The 18,109-nt window shown below is 40.1% G+C and overlaps 1 protein-coding gene across 6 annotated transcripts in view; it reads right to left on the bottom strand.

The window, feature by feature from the left end:
* GRHL2 (grainyhead like transcription factor 2) overlaps positions 1-18,109 on the bottom strand; it is a 68,290-nt gene that overhangs the window by 25,317 nt on the left and 24,864 nt on the right. For all 6 annotated transcript variants that reach the window (XM_042035819.1, XM_042035821.1, XM_042035823.1 and 3 more), the window contains 3 exons: positions 16,651-16,762; positions 11,492-11,586; positions 2,667-2,825 (listed from right to left, as the gene is read on the bottom strand). In XM_042035819.1, coding sequence (XP_041891753.1) covers positions 2,667-2,825; positions 11,492-11,586; positions 16,651-16,762 — 366 coding nt within the window. The remainder of the gene's footprint in view (positions 1-2,666; positions 2,826-11,491; positions 11,587-16,650; positions 16,763-18,109) is intronic.

Raw genomic sequence — 18,109 nt, 5'->3', positions numbered from 1 at the left:
ATTACTATTAAAATCAAGGAATTGCCAGAATAAATACTAAAATATATATAATAAGAACCACTTAGCTACATCAGTTTTATTTCTTCAAAGATAACTCTTTCCACAACAGCTATGCTGTGTTTCAGCTACAAGACATAAATTTGTCAGTGAATGTTCTTAAAAACTGGACACCTCTACCTGTGATCTATCCAAGTGAATACACAAATACACATACTGGTCCTAAAGAGGCACCACCATTGCAGAAAGAAACATTTGTAATAACACCTTAGGCACAGAAATATTTTTTCTTTCATGTTCCAAAATGAAAAACATTTCATACTTAGGCAGGAGGACTTTACTGTGCAGTTCCACTAGTCCAAGTGATTGTAATAAATCAGGTACTTTTCTCATCAGCTTCTCTTTGAGGCTGTCAGATTGGGGCCTAGCAGTGCAGTTCACACTTTCAGAATTTATAAAGATCATTATATGTTTGCTGGGGTTTTTTTAATGCTACTATAGTACCTCTTTAATTGATCATGACAAGGAGGTGGGCAATAAATAACAGTCTCAGCTTCATGGCCTTTCCCAAAGAGACAGCAAGCTATGTCCATGTCACTGGAGGGAGAGTCACGGGCTAGCACGAGAAACTGAACCATTTAGCACCATCTTAACCAGAGCCAGGGGTTTATTTTGACATCTTAGAAAGTTGAGGATACCCAGCCACACCAGCTACCTTCCTCTGAGCACGATGGATTCTCCCAGTGCCACCAGCAACAAGTGGAAATTCTCCAAACATTTATTTACTTAAAAAAGCCCTGTGACAAAGGGATGTTGGTAATGATCTGGCAGCGTAAGTTTGGAGAGAAGCAAGAATTTGTCTCTTACCAAGTGCCAAACTGTCATGTGAATAGATCTCGATAATTTTCATTTGCTCGTCATTTTTATACCTGCATTCAGTTAAAAAGCTCCACATGTGTGCATACATTTATATTAAACAGATATATAGCCTATTATCAATACCCTTGAGCCATTCAGTTCCCACTTCCAATACATTTTTGATGTGTATAACACTTTAACTACCCCTGTGATCTCTCCTCCTACTTTGAGACAGTTTTGATTAATAGACTGAACATTCATTTCCTGCTTTCTAGTCTGGATATTTGAAGCACCAATTAAGCCAATAGATGCAATGAATATGTATTATTCAAAATCTCCACCAGTTGTATATAGAGGTCACCCTTGATGAGTTTGTGCTCTGAATTTCCTTCCTTATTTTAAATAATTCAAATTTTTCTAATTGCTCTTCAGAAACAGGTAGATGCAAACGACTTGTTACTTTGGTTTTACTGAGCTTTTAACATCCAGCTGTAGCTTCAAATCTCTCAATATTTGACATTTAAAGTTACAATTAAAAGCATAGCATTTTGGCTGCAAGAAGACCTCAGTGCATACATTTACATTCATTATTTCCAAAGATTTTCCTCCACTAACACAACTGACTGATTAGCCCTCAAGATGTCGTTGTCAAGACAGCAACCAGGGAATGAACTGAAAAGGGGGAAGGAGCAGCAACACAGAGACCTGAAACCGTTGAACTCTTACCCTTTCCATTAAAAAGTTAATGTTACGTTTTGCCTGGGGCATGGCCTTTTGTCTTTCTATTCCCACCTGCAGGATGGCAAGACTAATTTGGATAAATTTCCAGGTCACTTAAATAGATGTAGACTCCTGAATCCCTGAACCTTGACTAGAATCCAGGCATCAGCTCCCCTATGAAAGATCTTTCTCGGCATGAATAAAGTCATCAGCTGGTAGATGCTAAGCAAAACTGAAAAGTGGTCACACTCTCTTCAAAGATTCATCACCGACATTTCTGAGCAACTGTTTCTACCTGGTGATATATACAGCTGACCATGACACTGTCTAATTCATTCAGGCATGATCTATGTTTGGGTGCTGAAAAATCTTACTGGTTCCTACACAGGAGCAGTCATACCTATAGTAAAAAAACAAAATTTCGCTTAAGAGGGTGTGAACACACACAAAAAATAGTTACTGAATTACAAAATGGGAATGGCTAATATATTTTTGTATTTTACTTTTGATAAGAAAATCCTAGCAAGATAAAAGTCTCATTGAAGCTTCCAAAATAACTGTTTGTAAGCAAGGGAGGGGGGAAAACCCATCAGCTGTGTCACTGGAATTTGCTGTATTCCACTGCATCACAAAAGAGAGCTTAGCAGACCCTCACTGAAAAGTGCATTTTTCTGTCAAAGAAACTGGCATGAAGTTTACCTGCTACCTATCCTGGCTATAAGAATTAGAAAGGACAACATCGGCAGACTGCCACGTACATAAGCCTGTGATCAGCACTGACCTTCCAAGTAGAGATCTTTGCATTTGCACTTTCTATTACTTTTTTGATACTCCAGAATCATGACCTACAACATGCTGTCCTTAAACAGTCCAACTATTGCTCACAAGCTGAGGAATCAGGGCCAAAAGGCTGCAAAGCAGTAAAATAATTATATGATAATCTGTTAGATTTGTGATACAGCTGGTCCAAATGCTATGATAAAATAGAATTCTCTAAGGAAAGAAACAACATTTAATTAGGTCTAAAATTCAGCAATAAACTGCCTAACAAGATTCCTCCTTCATCCATGGTAACTGTGCTTTCTACTTACCTTGTCACAAAAAACCTTGATCTGGCAGTAGGCTCGGTGGATAGGTTTATTGCTGCGGTTGTTGTAGCTGTAAGTATCGATCTGAATCATCAAAGGAAGCCCTTTTACTCCTTTTTGTGAGGAGAAGTCTGTGCTCAAGCAATTCACTGTGATGAAAATCTGTGTGCCAGAGAGATTACTTTTAAAATGTGGTGCAAACAACAATTAAACTTCCAGAAATACATGACAAGAGATGGGAAAATAAAATAAAAATGTTTTAATTCAGCTATGATGCACGCTCTGGCAATTCACACATTTATCCTCCACTTCTGTCCAGCAAAGACGCTCCCATGCTGGGAAGAAGGGCAAACTTGAAAGCCATATATTGGTGCTTCAGTTTGGATCAGAAGGTCACATTTGAGGTGAATTATTTGGTTGTCCCAACTTACCATGCTTTGGTTCATACCAGAGAGCTCAGAATACATGAATTGGATCCTTTTTGGAAGAGCCAGACCAGAAAGATGTGTTCTAGGAGCACTCCTCAGATCCTCCACCTGCTCATAGTTGCTTAGTTCATGGGAACTGACTAAAGATAATCTGAGATAAAACCTCCTAATATGTGCTTCACGTGGATGTCAGGTCTTTAGCCTTTACTTGTTGCACTCTACAAAACTACTCTGTAGCTTTGCACTATTTGTGCAGATCATCTTGCTTCATCCTTCCCAGCTGCCTTAGGTATGGCTTGTTCATCTGACAGCTCACAATTCAAATTCAGTGGGACAAAAATAAACTCTACTATTTTTTTTTTATTGTAAAAATTTTCTTCACACTCTCATCAACACTACTGCTTTCTCCATCCCATCAACAGATACTCCTGTGTTTCACCTTAAGGGCCCTTCACAGTCTTCCCTCAATTTTAAAGATGCATCTCATTCTGTCTTTCAAACTGGGAAGGAGTTTTTCAAATATTTATAAAACTACTCCCGACCTCTTCTCAGAAGTTCTCTTCGTTACATAGCATCCACATAACTTGACATTGCATTCAGAGAATCACAGAATCATCCAAGCTGGAAGAGACCCAGAAGCATCATTGGGTCCAACACTTAAATGAAAGGTCCATCCAGGGATGGAACCCACAATCTCGGCATCATGAGCATCATGCTTTAACCAACGGAACTAGCAAGTCCCCTGCTTGCCTGTGCTTCAGAAATCCATCTCTTGCTCTCCTTCTACAACAAAAACTTACAGACTTGATAGCCACTAATCATCTCACTCTAACTCAATTGGCACCATGGGACAAGGTGTGTCTCATCTGTGCAGGTCCTGGGAGAAGGGTCTCCCACCACCAAAGTCTCCCAAGGACTATTCTGATGTAAAGCAAGCACTATGAACTGAAATACCACTGATAGCTTTCAGTCAGGATGGGATGCATAAAACTCAAAATCTAATTTTCAGCCCAGTGAGGAATATGTGCATTACACAACAATTTGGGGCAATTGTGTATTAACCTCATTCTACTTTTCATTTGCCCTTAGTTTAAAAAGCAACAACAAAACACCAAACAAAACAAAACCCCAAAACTGTGAACCAAGGAAAAGGACAGAAAAAACCAGCAGTACATATCTCCTGAACCAGGAGGATGTGAAACCTGCTCCAGAAGGACACTCAGGAAAGAAGAGATCTCCAACAGCTCCCTCAAACAGACCTGATGCACACTTCATCAGGCAGAGGAGAAGGCAGCAGGCCCCTGGGGTCTGGGAGGATTCCTGAAGGAAGAGCATGAAGGACAACCCCCCTTCTCCCCCTCCATTCCACAAACAGGGAAAATAAACCAACAGCGTGAGTGACCAGAATGCAACATCCCTAAGAAAGACAGCTGAGAATAAAGAAGGGCTCCAGCAGGGCTGGTGGGGGATACTTTACCCTCCTGGCAGAAGTTAACATACAGTCAGGGTCTTTATGATGGAGCCAGAGCAGCTTGTTTGCCTGACTGAGCTAATGGCCCCTCCTTTTTGCTTCTGATTGTATCACAGAGCTGCATTTACAAATGAAATAGTTGAACTTTAACTGCGGGGAGAAGAAGGAGGCAGGGAAAGGCCCTAGGTGAAACTCTGATTTTGAAGCTGATAATGTTATTTCTGTTTCAAATTACAAGTTGATCTCCTCCAGCTCCAAAGGTAAGCTAGATACCGCAAATACGCCTTTGAAATATGACAGCCTGAATTTTCATTTGCCTTCAGAATAATTTATAGTGTCAGGGCAATGGTTTAAAGTGTGTGTGAACACACAGCAGTGGAACAAAGTCTAGCATAAAACAGAATCTGGTCTCCCTATATTTTAGCCCATACTTCTGCACAGGGATTTTCCAAAATGTATGTTCAAACGTGAGAAGATGTGCAGGCTTTGATCTACCTAGCAGTTTGTACATCTCCCACCCCTGCTGCATACTCAGTTGAGAGGCAAAAAATGATCTTGTCCCACCTTAATCAACTACATACACTGTGTCATCTCTTTCACTGCCTCCACAATCACAGAACAGAGTAGGAGCAGCTAGGGAAGACAGACTTTATGGTTTCAAGAGTCCCCATACAGCAATAACAGATTATTCAGCATGAATAATAGATAGGTGCTGCAAGACTCAATATCTTGTCTTGACACTGTAATACATCAGGATCTCTCTGAGGAGCAATGACTGTGCACTCATGCACGTGGAGTGTACTACACTTTCTGTCATATCATTTGCACCTCGCAGACAGACAGACAGATTCGAATTAACACAGATCATTCATACTGGGGACATTTTCTGTCTCCATGCAATGCTCTGTTAGCTTTCCTGTAAAGCACCACATTAACTCTGGATTCGGAAACCATGGGCGTGTATAGAGGGAAAGGGAAGAGGACATAGGTTCTATTATTTATTTTAGGGTCTCTTTTTTCCTTGCCTGACTAAAGATTTGCACCAGTGCAGCAGGCTGCTATGGAGAAGAGGATCTGGGAAAACATCTGGACAGTCCCCTTCTCTCTCCCCTGGTCTGACCAGAAACCACCTCCCCAAAGCAGTGACCTGCTCTGAGCAGCAATGATTTCAGCCATTTGTCCAAGTACAGCCTGCTTCGCCCTTTGCAACACTCACCTTCCCCCTCTTCCCAGCTCCTCTTCATAATGCATGTACTCCCACTCTCAATGAGACAAGGGGCAAATCAACTCCATGGGCAGCCATGAAAAGGAGTGCTGCTCTACTTTTCTTAGAAGATACCCAGATTTAAGATCTTCCTTGCTGTGGTCTTTTGCATAGTAGAATTAACAAGGTTAGAAAATGTAGAGTTAAGTAGAAATGACGGTAGCAGGAAGAGAAATCACTGTTTCCCTCCCAAGCCTTGTCTACACTTGTCTTAGAACTATATTAATAAAAGTGACTATGATTGTACCCGAATACAGATTGAATTTTTTTTTTCCTGTGCAAACTGGATTTTAGCAATGTTTTGCTATCTGGAATACATTTGGGTTGTCATTATAGTGATGTCTTTTTTTTTAATGTCAGCATATCTTAGATTAGAGCAATTAATGGCAGAGTTCCACCCATCTACTCTCCAGCTCAGGCATGCCATTGGCAATTAAATACTAATTTGAGAAACATTTGGTGCTGAGAAAGTTTCACAAGTGGCCTAATATAATGACAACTCTTCTGTTTGTTATAGAGCATGTCGAGAAAAAGCACTCAGTCTTTCGGGGATGGCACTCCTCCCCAGTGTAGCTGCTATTATGAGAATTGCTGTTTGTTAAATACTGCAGCATAATTAGGGATGTACAAGACACAAACACAGTAAGCTGCCTTAAGAGAAAGCAAGGCTCAGAAGTGCATTTCCCTTTTTATTATTTAATTCAGCCAACATGACTCCTGCTGCGGTCTCTCAGCTTATACACTTTAAATGTCTACAGTTACGAAACTTCTGACATAAGCCTTTTATTACTATTTACATTACTGGCTCCCATTGTTTCAGAAACTGCCAAGGGCAGAAGGGAGGGAAGAGTGCGTTATGGCACAAAATAAGAAATGTAAAGCAATTTTTCTACCGAATACTGGCAATACATAGAACCCGGGTGATGGGTCTTTTAAAAGCCTGTTTTAAAAGGTTCCTCCCTCCAGACCATAACAACAAAGAGTTAAACGTCTCGTCTCTCAAATGACTAACATCAATCCCATCATTCCTGTATACACAGAAAGTGTGGCTTTATAGTTTCTCCTACCAGCCGTTACCTTATAAATCCCACACAAAGGTAAGACCTTTGTTTTATTTCAATACAAATGTCTCCAGCAAATGTTTACACTACTCTTTTGAAGCTTCCTCAACCCACACCACACCCCGGCAACTACATAAAAATGCCATTTGCTTTGAATCCCAGATGCATACTTACCAAGCCATTTGTATACACGGAATTTCAACATTATGTGCTACCACAGGTTAACTCTTCTTTAATATATACACGTGTGGGTGCATGTCTCACATATATATATATACACTCATATATATATATGCACACTTACACACACAGACATGGTTTATTAAAGTAGCTGCCAAGTCTAATCCTACATAATTTCTGCTACTAACTGCCCAAAATGAAGCATGTTTTCCTTTAACCTTTACATTTTGAGAGTAGAAAGACATTAATTTCCTTCCTAATTAAATTAAATTTGATGTAACTTGAGAAGGAAATTCACAATTAAGGAAAAAAAAATTCTTGTACTAGTCAAAGCCTGTCCTAAGTATCACTAACAATGTTTAAGAAATATGGATTGTCACAATACAAATCACTGCTAGAGATAGTGCTGCTCTATAAGCTTGATTTTACCACTGTACCCACTGGAATTGGAGCTCATTTTGGCCCACAATATCCAAGAACCTAATCCTGCAAATCACTCACTCTTTGAAAACAGCTTATTACTGTATGAGCTATGCCAAAACTCATTAAATAACTGGAAGGGTTCCCAGAGGCTTCAGCATACTTCGGATTAAAGATCTACATTTCAGTTAAATATAGCAGGACAATGATTGCATGCAAGTATACACAACAACTCCTCAGCACACAACTCCTGCACTCACTGAAAAGTATCTGCCAGCACCTGCCTGAATAACACAGCCACCAATATGTCTGTTTATTGCATGTTCAAGTTGCAGTGCTTAGCAGAAATCTGTATTCTCTTGATATCACTGAAAACTGTCTCTTTAAGGTGACATTTTTTGTTAGCAACTGTTCATTGAAGTCATATATTTGGTTTTAAGGCTAAAAAGTACTTTCCATAAAAATATAAAATTAATTATTTCAGAAGTAACACCATCATAGCCAATTTAAATGAGCTAAGTACCTATTAGACAGAAGACATATCTCAAGGAGCTGGTATAATTTATGATAAATATATTATCCTTTGACCAAGAGAATTCTGGGTCTTTAATCATCTTTATTGCAAACTAACTTCTGTCAGCACTAACAAAGCAAGTAGATAGATGAATGTCTATCAGAAATGAAGCTGAACTCTGTTCAAGAGCCTCCACTAGAACTTTGTCAATGGGCCAGATGCTGCAGCAAAATCTTCTATAGGGCAGCAGCAAGGCAACTACCTAACTTCTAGCATATTATAGAGACACTTTAAAAAGATAGTTTAAAAGTCAGCCAGTTCTTGTTAACTGTTGTTTGTTTCCTCATCTTTTTTTAAACACCTTTAAAAATACCAAACATAGCATTTGGGTTCAACCAAAGGGAGACAAAAAATCACCTTATCCATAAATGTTACATATTTATAACAGAATTAAATATGGGAGGGAAACAAAGATGGATTGTACAAAACCGTTCTTCTCTTCCTACCTCTGCTCCCCTACAGCAATATTTTTGTCTTAAGAAAGCACTGAGTTTGACATGGCTATAGAGCCTTCCCCTCATTTCCCAGTATCCTGCTCTGAACCACAAGCCCCACAGCGACCTCTAGATAACAGCCCCAGCAGAAAAGGATGTTGTTCCAGAAAAGGGTAGGGATGTGCCAGGACTAACTCTGCTCTGCCAGAAGGCAAGGGGCCTGCTGCTGTCAACCAGGTACAGCAGAGTAAACACTAGCAGAGTGGTGTTTCTGACTTTGGTGCTGTTTCTTTAGTCCACAGAAAGCAATAGTGTGATTATTCCACATCTTGACTTGCACTGTACAAGATTCCCTTTCCATTGACTTGTTCTGCCAAGCATCAGTTGGAAGACAATGCACCAAGCACGGCGAACTGGAGCCAACAGCCCAGTTCCATTGACGTTACTGGGACAACAGAGAGAGGCCTGTGCCTGCACCCTCTGGATTCCTGTTTCTTCCACTAAGGCCCACATGCGATACTGCCTTACCAGCCCTTCACAGGCTTACTGGTAGCTGGCAGATTCTGGCTGCCACACACATTCCCTTATACCCTGATCCTGAAGGGCTTTGAGGGTAGGGCCTGCTCTGCTTGTGTGTGAGAGGAAAAGTCTGACTTGAAATGACAAATATGGCAAAGTAGGAAAGCAAGAAATCTGATGCTCAGGATAGGTCCTCCTAGATGTGGGATTTAGTTGGCCAGGAGAGAGATGGGTATTTGTTTAGGTGATTTCAACTGCTTCTGTTTGATTTTCCACATCACTCCCCTGTGCACAACAAGAAGTTTGTTTTTTTCTTGCTTCTTCCAGGGCCAGTAGAGTGCTTCATCACATCCCATCTCAGAGGCCCTGAAAAGAACTGTTGTGTGCCACTTTTGTCTGACTTGGAAAAGAAAGGCCTTTGGGCCTCTGAGGGGGTTAAGTCTTAATCTTGAAATTGTGGTGAAAATGGAAAACAATACTGAACAGAAACAATGGAGCCAGTTGAAAGATCGTAATTCAAAAAGCTTAGGAAAAGGGAGTCTGTAATTATGCCTTGAAATTCTTCATCTCCCTTGGATGAGGTAATTGGTGGAGAAAAAACAGCCTGTAGTGACGTGCCTCAGAACCCACAGCTTTCCAACACCGCAGGGGCATCCTATGGGAATCCCCAGACCCAGTGTAACCAGTTATTGTATTAGACTTTCCAACCGGAGCAAGCATGTACACATACATGTGTAGGGAGGGAAACACTTGAGTGCAGACAAGGTGATAAGCTTTCAAGTACAATCTGATTTATGCTTGATAGCCCAACACTAAAGCGTGTTATGAATCCTCTTTTATCAATACATTTACAGTTCAAGCTCCTAAAAGATCAGATATTTGATACCCCAAAATAAATATGCATAAGCCAATTTGCATTTTAATAACTATTTCCTGCAGAAATACAAGCAGCTTAAATTTCACTCCTAACGCTTTTTTAATCCAGCAACAGTAAGTCTTTATTTTAAAATCTTGGCTTGTTTTATTTCCAGTGATCATTGCAAAAGTTGTGTTCTTAATGTTCTGGCACCCAAGGCAAGAACAAGGTGAATGGTGTGAGATTAGAACAAAACATCCGAGGTTAACACCTGTCCTCAGTGGGTGTGACTTTCTCGTTCCTAGATCAACATGGTGTCTTGCTGAGTCTGGCTTGGAGCTGCAAATGCAGATGTCTTAGAGAACTGCCAGTCCTGGGACAAGACTGCCATGCTCTAGCCCTGGTAGTGCTTCTATAAAGGTCCTTGAGAAAGACTGTTGTGTTAGAGATCCCAAATCTTTATTTGCTTGCACAGCGATCACACACACATACACACACACCAGTCACCTGTTGTGACTGCAGAGGAAAACATACAGCTGTATTTTAAAATGGAAACACATAATAGGGAAATATCTGGGGCGGAGACAATGTAATCACTACAAGTAAACACAGCACCATTAGCAACTGGGCCAAGGAAACTCTGTTTACCAAGACCTGCTTTTGAAAGAGCTGGGTGATTTTCAGAACTATTGTTTCTTCTTTTAAGATGCGCATCAGAGATGAAAATCTCTGTTACTATAAACAGCCAGCACTTTCAGTCAGGACAGCAAGTGTTAATGCTACCACTCCGTGTTCAATACAATTTCTCAGAGGACTCACTCACACGATGCAATCTCTCTAATGCTGTTAGAAATGCAGTGGGCAATCGTGCATGAAGATGTCTCTGTATTTGAAAGATTCATAGCATTACTTGGACATTGGGCATTTAGTATTCAACATGAAAACAGTATCAGGAGTTTGGCGAGCTCAGTGTTTGCTGTTTATTAACTCTACATCCCGAAGAGTACTGCATTACCCCCACTCATTTTACACAGCCTATTTCCCTTGCTATTTGCTTTCCGGGGGCCAACTTCTTCTTATAATTACCGGCAGTTTTTCATTTCTCCCACACTAGTCCAGGCAGTTGAAGCACTCTGACAGCCTTTGTGGAACCTTATCTGTAAGAAACTAGTTAAGGTGTTCTGATGTCCCGGTTTATAGGTCCACTTAACAGGCACATTCCTGAATGAAAAACCCCATGCCTGAGGGTACTTGACCGTTAAAAAAAAAAAAAAAAAAAGCCTTAGTCCTCAAAAAAAAATTCATTCCCCATTGCAAAGATAGTCTATGTAACAGTATAAAAAATAATGGCACCAACACAAAGGAAGGCATAGTCTAACTTACAGAATATTGATTATTGGAGATGTTTATAGTGTAGAAAGAAAGTTGATAATTTAGAGAAAGAAAACACTCAGCTTGTGTCTTACCCCTGACTTTGCAAATAGGAAAAAATCTTTAACTGTTTCTCAGGCTGGGCACCTACCAACAAGCCCTCTTACTTGTCAGAAAGGAGAGAAGTCAAAGAGTGCCTAACGATGGGGAGTACTTATAAAGGGATACCGTTTGTATGGCTTTTCCTCACCTTTGCCTCCTCATTGACATCCCAAGTAAAGGACACAGCATTGAATGCAATTTCTTCAATATTCCCAATGGTATTAAAACTCTCCTTGTAATCAGCTGTAAGAAAAAACCAAAAGAGTCATGAAAAAATTTGAACTTTCTGTTTTACAACTTATAGTACTTCTTTACTTCTTAAGCTGGGTTGTCTAGTGCATCAAAACTACCTCTTGTATTGTTTATGATTAATTATGAATAATCTTAATTGCAAAGAGGTAATACAATGCAACCTAAGTCTTATGCATAATATATCACTAGCTAACGTTCTTGCAAAATATTGTTGGCTCTCAAAAAGAAGTAAGTGAGACTCTACTGGCAATGAGTTGTTGCATTCATTACCTTGGCCAAGGAATGGCCAAAACTGGAAAATTAACGGAAAACTACTGAAGCATTGAGGGACTGTTCAAACCTTGACATTAAGAAAAAACATTATGGTAAATCCTAAAGAAGCTTTCTAGATGTCTAAGAGCTATCACTGGAGGAAATCACCAGTGTGCATTTCAACTTTCCCAGGAATTACTGCACTGGATACTGGATTAATATTTATATATTATTAAAAACAAAACCAAAAACTCCACAAAAACCAACAAAAAATCCCCACAAAACTGAAACCACAAAGATTCTTTTTCCGAAGTATGTACACTACTAAAACAGCAAACAAACAAAAAAAAAATTTTGATTTGTCTGACTACAAAATCTGTACCTTCCTCTCACTTCTTCTCCAAGTACTGTTATTATTATCATCAATAAACTAGCATTTTGGAAGGAATGAAAAGCAAGAGAGAGGAAAATTTCAAAGTTGACTAACCCTCCCACAAAAACAGTAAGGGTGGAAAATTATGTAAAACTGACAACTCCCAAATCTTCTTTATAATTGAAAAGAGGAAAAAGCGAAGCTTCTCTCTCCCTTTGCTGGACAGTTTAACACATTTTCTTCTTTTTGATGACAGATTAAGAGATACCAGATAATATCGGCTTGATTAAAGGAACTTCCAGATTGTTCACACAAATGGAACAATTCTCTCTGGGACAAACATTTCCTAAGAATCCCTCGACGGTTGTAATTGAACTCAGTGCCAGAGGGCTGAGATTACACTCCTGATCTAAAGTTTGCCTAAATCGGTGCTTCAGAAGCATGCTGATTCTTAGCTTTGTAATCAGTTATACAAAGATGTTTTCATATTCTGTGAGACACACAAATGGTTTCAATATTCATTTCCCTTGCTGTTGGTCTCTAAAAAATAATTTCTAGGTAATAACTGCTTTAAAATCATTTATAACAAAAACCATTGCTGCAAGAAGAATTATTTCATGTTTGAGGCAGGCAATCAGTATACTTTTCTCTCATTTGAGACATAAGAATGTTGGCATCTCACTGGGCAAGTGAAATTGTGTCCCTGGGACACATGAATAATTTTGGATACAGTAAAAAAAAAAAAAAAAAAAAAAAAAAAAATCACTGTTCAGACCATAGGAACAGCACAAGATAATTGGTGATGTAGCAAATTAACAATGTGTTTGAGAGTGCAGGCAGGATTTTCATTCCCACCTTGAACTCAGATCTCCTTTCTAACTGAAGTCATTGGCTTCACTATCTAAATTCAGCATAGGGATGCAAATGAGAGGAATTAGAAGACACATAAGTAGTTTAATATGCATGTGCACACATCCACCCACCTCTTAAATTTATGATTCACCAGAAAGTGCCTCGTGCAACTGACTGCTGCATATGGGCGTGCTGTGTAGGTGCACTTTGGAAAGACATGAACAAGATGTCTTGTAAAGACACATGTTTTCTTATCCTAAAAGGCTGTCAGAGCCTCACATCCCACCAACCCTTCCCTTATCTGAGCACATGCCTCTCCTTTAATTGCCAAACACAAATCTCGAGTGTCTATGTGACATGCTTTTAAAAAGCAGAGGTGCATCCTATTCCCCTCAATTTACAGGCAATTAAAGAAAGATCCTCAGTTCATTAAGAAAGCAATTACACCTCACAATATTTGAAAGCTGTTAGAGTGACTACAATTTTTCCTCTTCTCCTGCTGTGAGTTACCAGAAGGAGAAAATCAGGGTTGTTCAATATGCAAAAAAAAAATGGCTGCACAGGAATTATTTCCTCTTTTGTTGCAAAAATTGCGTATTAAACAATGGCAAATTTTTAATGTTAAACACTAATCATGCATTACATGTCATTGTATACTTTTGCATTGTGCACATAAATAATACAAACTATCCTGAAAAAAACCAAGGGTAAGTTTCTTTGGAGCACAAAGCTTCCACACTCGCTCTTCACATTTGAACCTGTTCCAGTATGTCAAATTATTGTACTTATTCTAAATAATCAGTACCCACTGCACTTAAGTATTGTATTCTTTATTTGACATTTTTTAAAAGAAAAAGCTAGTGATCCAATATCACAGCACCGTGAAAAAGTCAACTGTTTTCCCCCTGCCCCCCTTATTCCTGCTAAAAAAAGTAAGCAAGCACCTTACTCCTTCAGAAAAATCCATTACAGTACATAGCCTAAATTTTGGAAAATACCTTGCCTTCTTGCTTAGTAAGTGTCAAGTCCTCAGGTTCATTCCTCAAGCACTAAGGACTTGCATACATGTAAGTACATGCTTATCTTATTAATATCAACACATCTTCAGACCTGACACTGCACCTAATCCATTCAAGCATCCCTCGTCCCAGGAGGTGCACCAGCCAGTACACAAAACAAATTAAAGCAGTGACCCCTGTGTGTCTGGAGTGAAGAAGCAAGCCACTATTTCCTCTGATCTCCAGAATATAACTGCAGGCCAGAAAGCAGACAGATCCCTGCCACTATGGAAAGCAGCACAAACACAGTCCCCCTGCCCATCTGAGAGCTGAACAGCTGAAGCCCAGAACTAGAGCATCCCAAATTAATTCGATCCTCTGCCTACTAAGGACCACATCATGCTCTAGATTAAAAGTGCATTCATAAACAATTAAAAAGGATTCACAGATATTAAACATGCTACAAACATCAAAATAAGAGTAACATCTATGGAACAGGTGATGCAGAGTTATAGACACTTAATTTTCTTTGTTAACTACACAAGGCCTGGACATTAACTCAGTATTTAGATGACTCCTTTAGGGATCTGAATTTTTAATGTAAAGGGAAATCTTCATAGAGCCATTCAATATAATTTTGCATGGAAGGGACTTCTGGAGGTTATCTGGTTCAAGCAGGGCCAACTTCAAATTTGGATTAAGTTGCTCAGTTACATCATTTGATGATAAAACTAGAAGATTTTGCTAAATGCAGCTTGATACTTGTATGGGAAAAATAACTGGGAGCCATTCTGGCCTAATAAGCCAGTTAAGCCATAATGCAAGTGCCAAAGAAAATGAAATGGACTTCAGAAATACCATACTTGTAAGAGCTATGGCTATATTTCAGTTGTTCTCAAGAAAACACTACTGAGCAACATCTAAGTCTTTTTTTTCTGAAAACTGAGGTGAACCATGCTCTTACAGCTCTTGTATCTGACAAGAAGTGCTATATCAGTAAGTCTTACTACACCATGCTTTGCTCATGTTTGCAGTCCAAATAAAGAATATGCGCCAGAGTGCCTCAAAAGTCAGCGCAGAGCTATTTCACCTCAAACTAATGGAAAATTAAAAGACATTCACCTTAACACAGGTAAACACACAGCTCATGCACAACACTTATTTTGTAGAGTGCCATTTCACAGAATACGTATCATAAGTTAACTTGTTGGGGTAAGGCAACTGAAATGTGCCAGGACACCACAAGTGCAGTGGAGTCAGAGGGTGTTGGCACTACAGTGGAGCGAGTTCCTCAGCACATACTTTTCAAAGGTATGAGCATTACCACCACGAGCTTGTAGGGACTAGCACAAAAAAACAGGCAGCCTTCAGAAACAGCTGTGACGTGGCCTGCTTGTTCTTTTAATGTGTCACGATAAAAGTAATTTGGTCTGGGGTGGTGGTTTTACTGCCTTAGCTACCCCAAAGGGCAAGAAAAGAAAATGGGGGAAAGTAGGGAAAGAAAGAAGTTAATGAAACAGTTCAGCCAGAATAATGATGATAAGACAAGAGGCAGAGACAAGATTCTGGAAGAGCTGCTTGGACAAAATACACTTGACCTCAAATAACACCAGGCCTCAGTGGAAACTGCAGCATTTGAAAATCTACAGGCACTGCAGTGATTAGGACCACTTGGGGACTGATTCCCTGATCACCCAGTTCAATCGCCCCCAAAATCTCCAAATGTACTCTACAAGTAACCCCACTTTGGTTTCACCCCCCTCTCTGCCCCTTCTCATTCCTGCCATTCAATGGTTTGGTTCCCTCAGGCGGTCAAAACAAGATAGACTTTGTCTGCTTTGGTCTTGCCGACTCCTTTGACTGGAATCTGTGCAGATGACTGCATGTGTAAACTGCACGTGGGAGGGGAGAAGCGCTTGATGTCTAGACACTGCCACTGACTTCAACTTCAGGCTCCTTGGCAGCAAGTACGTGCTCTTCCTCTGCTAAAATCTCCCAAGCATGTGGATAGGACAGCTGAGGCTGAAATGAGCTTGCAAATACTTTAGATGGGATGAACGGTAAACAAGTCTCTCAGGATAGCACACCAGAGCTTGCTTCTCCCTCTCTGCTGACACTGACAAGACTCAAACTCTAGGGGTGTAGGAGTGCTGCACACTCCTTTGCAGTCACCACAGTGATGACATCTTCACTCTTGAGCTGCAATCCCACACCAATTAGCTAACATAACTGTTCCTGGATCAAAGACTGGATCAGCTTTTGAAAGAATAAAGGGAACAGACACTCTGCCATGCCTGAGGAGGTGCAGACCTTGGCATCCCAACTGCAGAAGGTGGTACACCACTAAATATACATGCAAGGGGCAGCTCTTCTGTGTAACTACTGAGAACCATTCCTTCCGCATGGTCCCTATCCAGCACCATAGACCCCATAGTCCTAGCAGGAATGAGCCAATGCTAGAAACTGTGGTACAAGCCTTGCAGCCATTGCCAATATATTCCACCATATTCCTGTGCAAGGCACAGAGCTTTCCAGATCTGAAATCCTCCCTGAAATACCTGGAGATCTTCTTACACTCACCAATGTCAAGGACTCTCTGTTTAGCTGTGTGCTGCCGGGAATGCCAGTACTTCCAATATTTCAGCTGTTCATCTCTGTTTTTATCCTCACTGAAAACAACCATGACCACACTCTATGAAAAACAACACCAAAGTCACGTTAGTTAAAATAATTAATAGTCAGGAACACAAAAACTAAAATATCCCATATGCCTCTAATTCTGATCCAGTCACCACCCTCTCCCAATACTTTGGTCGTAGAAGATTGAAGGGTTTTAATCAGTCCAATATTACAACGTACATAAAGACTCAGGGCAGCAGAAATGTAATTGTAAAATAATGCAAGGCCCAGGATTATGTTCTTGATAGTCCAAATCAAATTTAATCATTCTTAGTTTTTAAAAGTCATCTTCTCTGGCTAAAGGCAGGACATTTTCAGTTTAGCATACACAGTCCAAATACCCTTCTTGGGAACAGGACTCTTGCATACATGTATTTAAAAAATTCAGTGTAACTATTTACTGAGTTTTGCTGAGGTTTTCAATTCATGTTCTGAATTCCCTTTGTTAAATTGTGATTCAAAGGAAACAGATTGAATTTTTATGCAAAATTTTACACAAGCAATATAGGCTTTTTGAAAAAGCCCTGCTGTCGGCAAGCAAAACAACACAAAACAATGAAAGAATGATCATATCAGTTAAAATTAAGTGCAAACAAATCACAGAGAACAAAAACTTCACTTTTAAATATCCTGTTCTTTCTTTAACTCTGAGACATTAAGCACAAAAAAACCACCATCAAGATGTTTTATAAGCTGAGGAGCTGGATCACAATAGATTCATGATCTGTGTCCCTCCACACAAGTCACCAGCATAACCCTTCATGTACTCTGTGACCTTCTACATTCCACCTATAAAAGCTGAACACCATCACCACATCTTCCATGTCTAGCTAGCCTCTCCATGGACACGAGGCAGCACACACTGTGGAGGAGTCCTGAGTAATGCCTGTATGTACTGGGTGAACATCAGGCGTGTGTGGCTGGCCAGCTGATGCACGAACCAGCGCTAGCCATGCAGACTAGCTTTTCCACCAAGGACAGCACTAACGTTTTTCCTCTATGAGCCGCTTACAGGGAACTTGTAGAGGTTTAATACCATCAAAACCTCTTGCCCCTCTATTTGCTTTGGATGGAACTGGCAATAAATTCAACAGTCACTTGAGTAGGGCCCTGGCAAACAGAACATGATTGTGGAAAGTTGCACATGGTTTCACAATCTTCTGCCAACTGCATCCTCCAGAAGGACGTGGTCTCAACTCTCCTTTGTAATTTCCACCCTTCTGCTGCCACAGCTTCAAAACTCATGTGGCAGTGCACTAAACCAGGCATACGAGGACTGGTTTTCAGTCAGACCAGTGAGCTCCTGACTCCAGTTTCAGCTCTACAATTGCTAGAGCTGGAAGCACAAAATGGGAAGTAA

The sequence above is a fragment of the Corvus kubaryi genome, unplaced genomic scaffold (assembly GCF_017639235.1).
Source record: "Corvus kubaryi isolate FWS band 111438036 unplaced genomic scaffold, C.kubaryi_AGA036_p1.0 37385, whole genome shotgun sequence".
NCBI lineage: Eukaryota > Metazoa > Chordata > Aves > Passeriformes > Corvidae > Corvus > Corvus kubaryi.
This window is presented reverse-complemented; position numbering and strand designations above follow the sequence as displayed.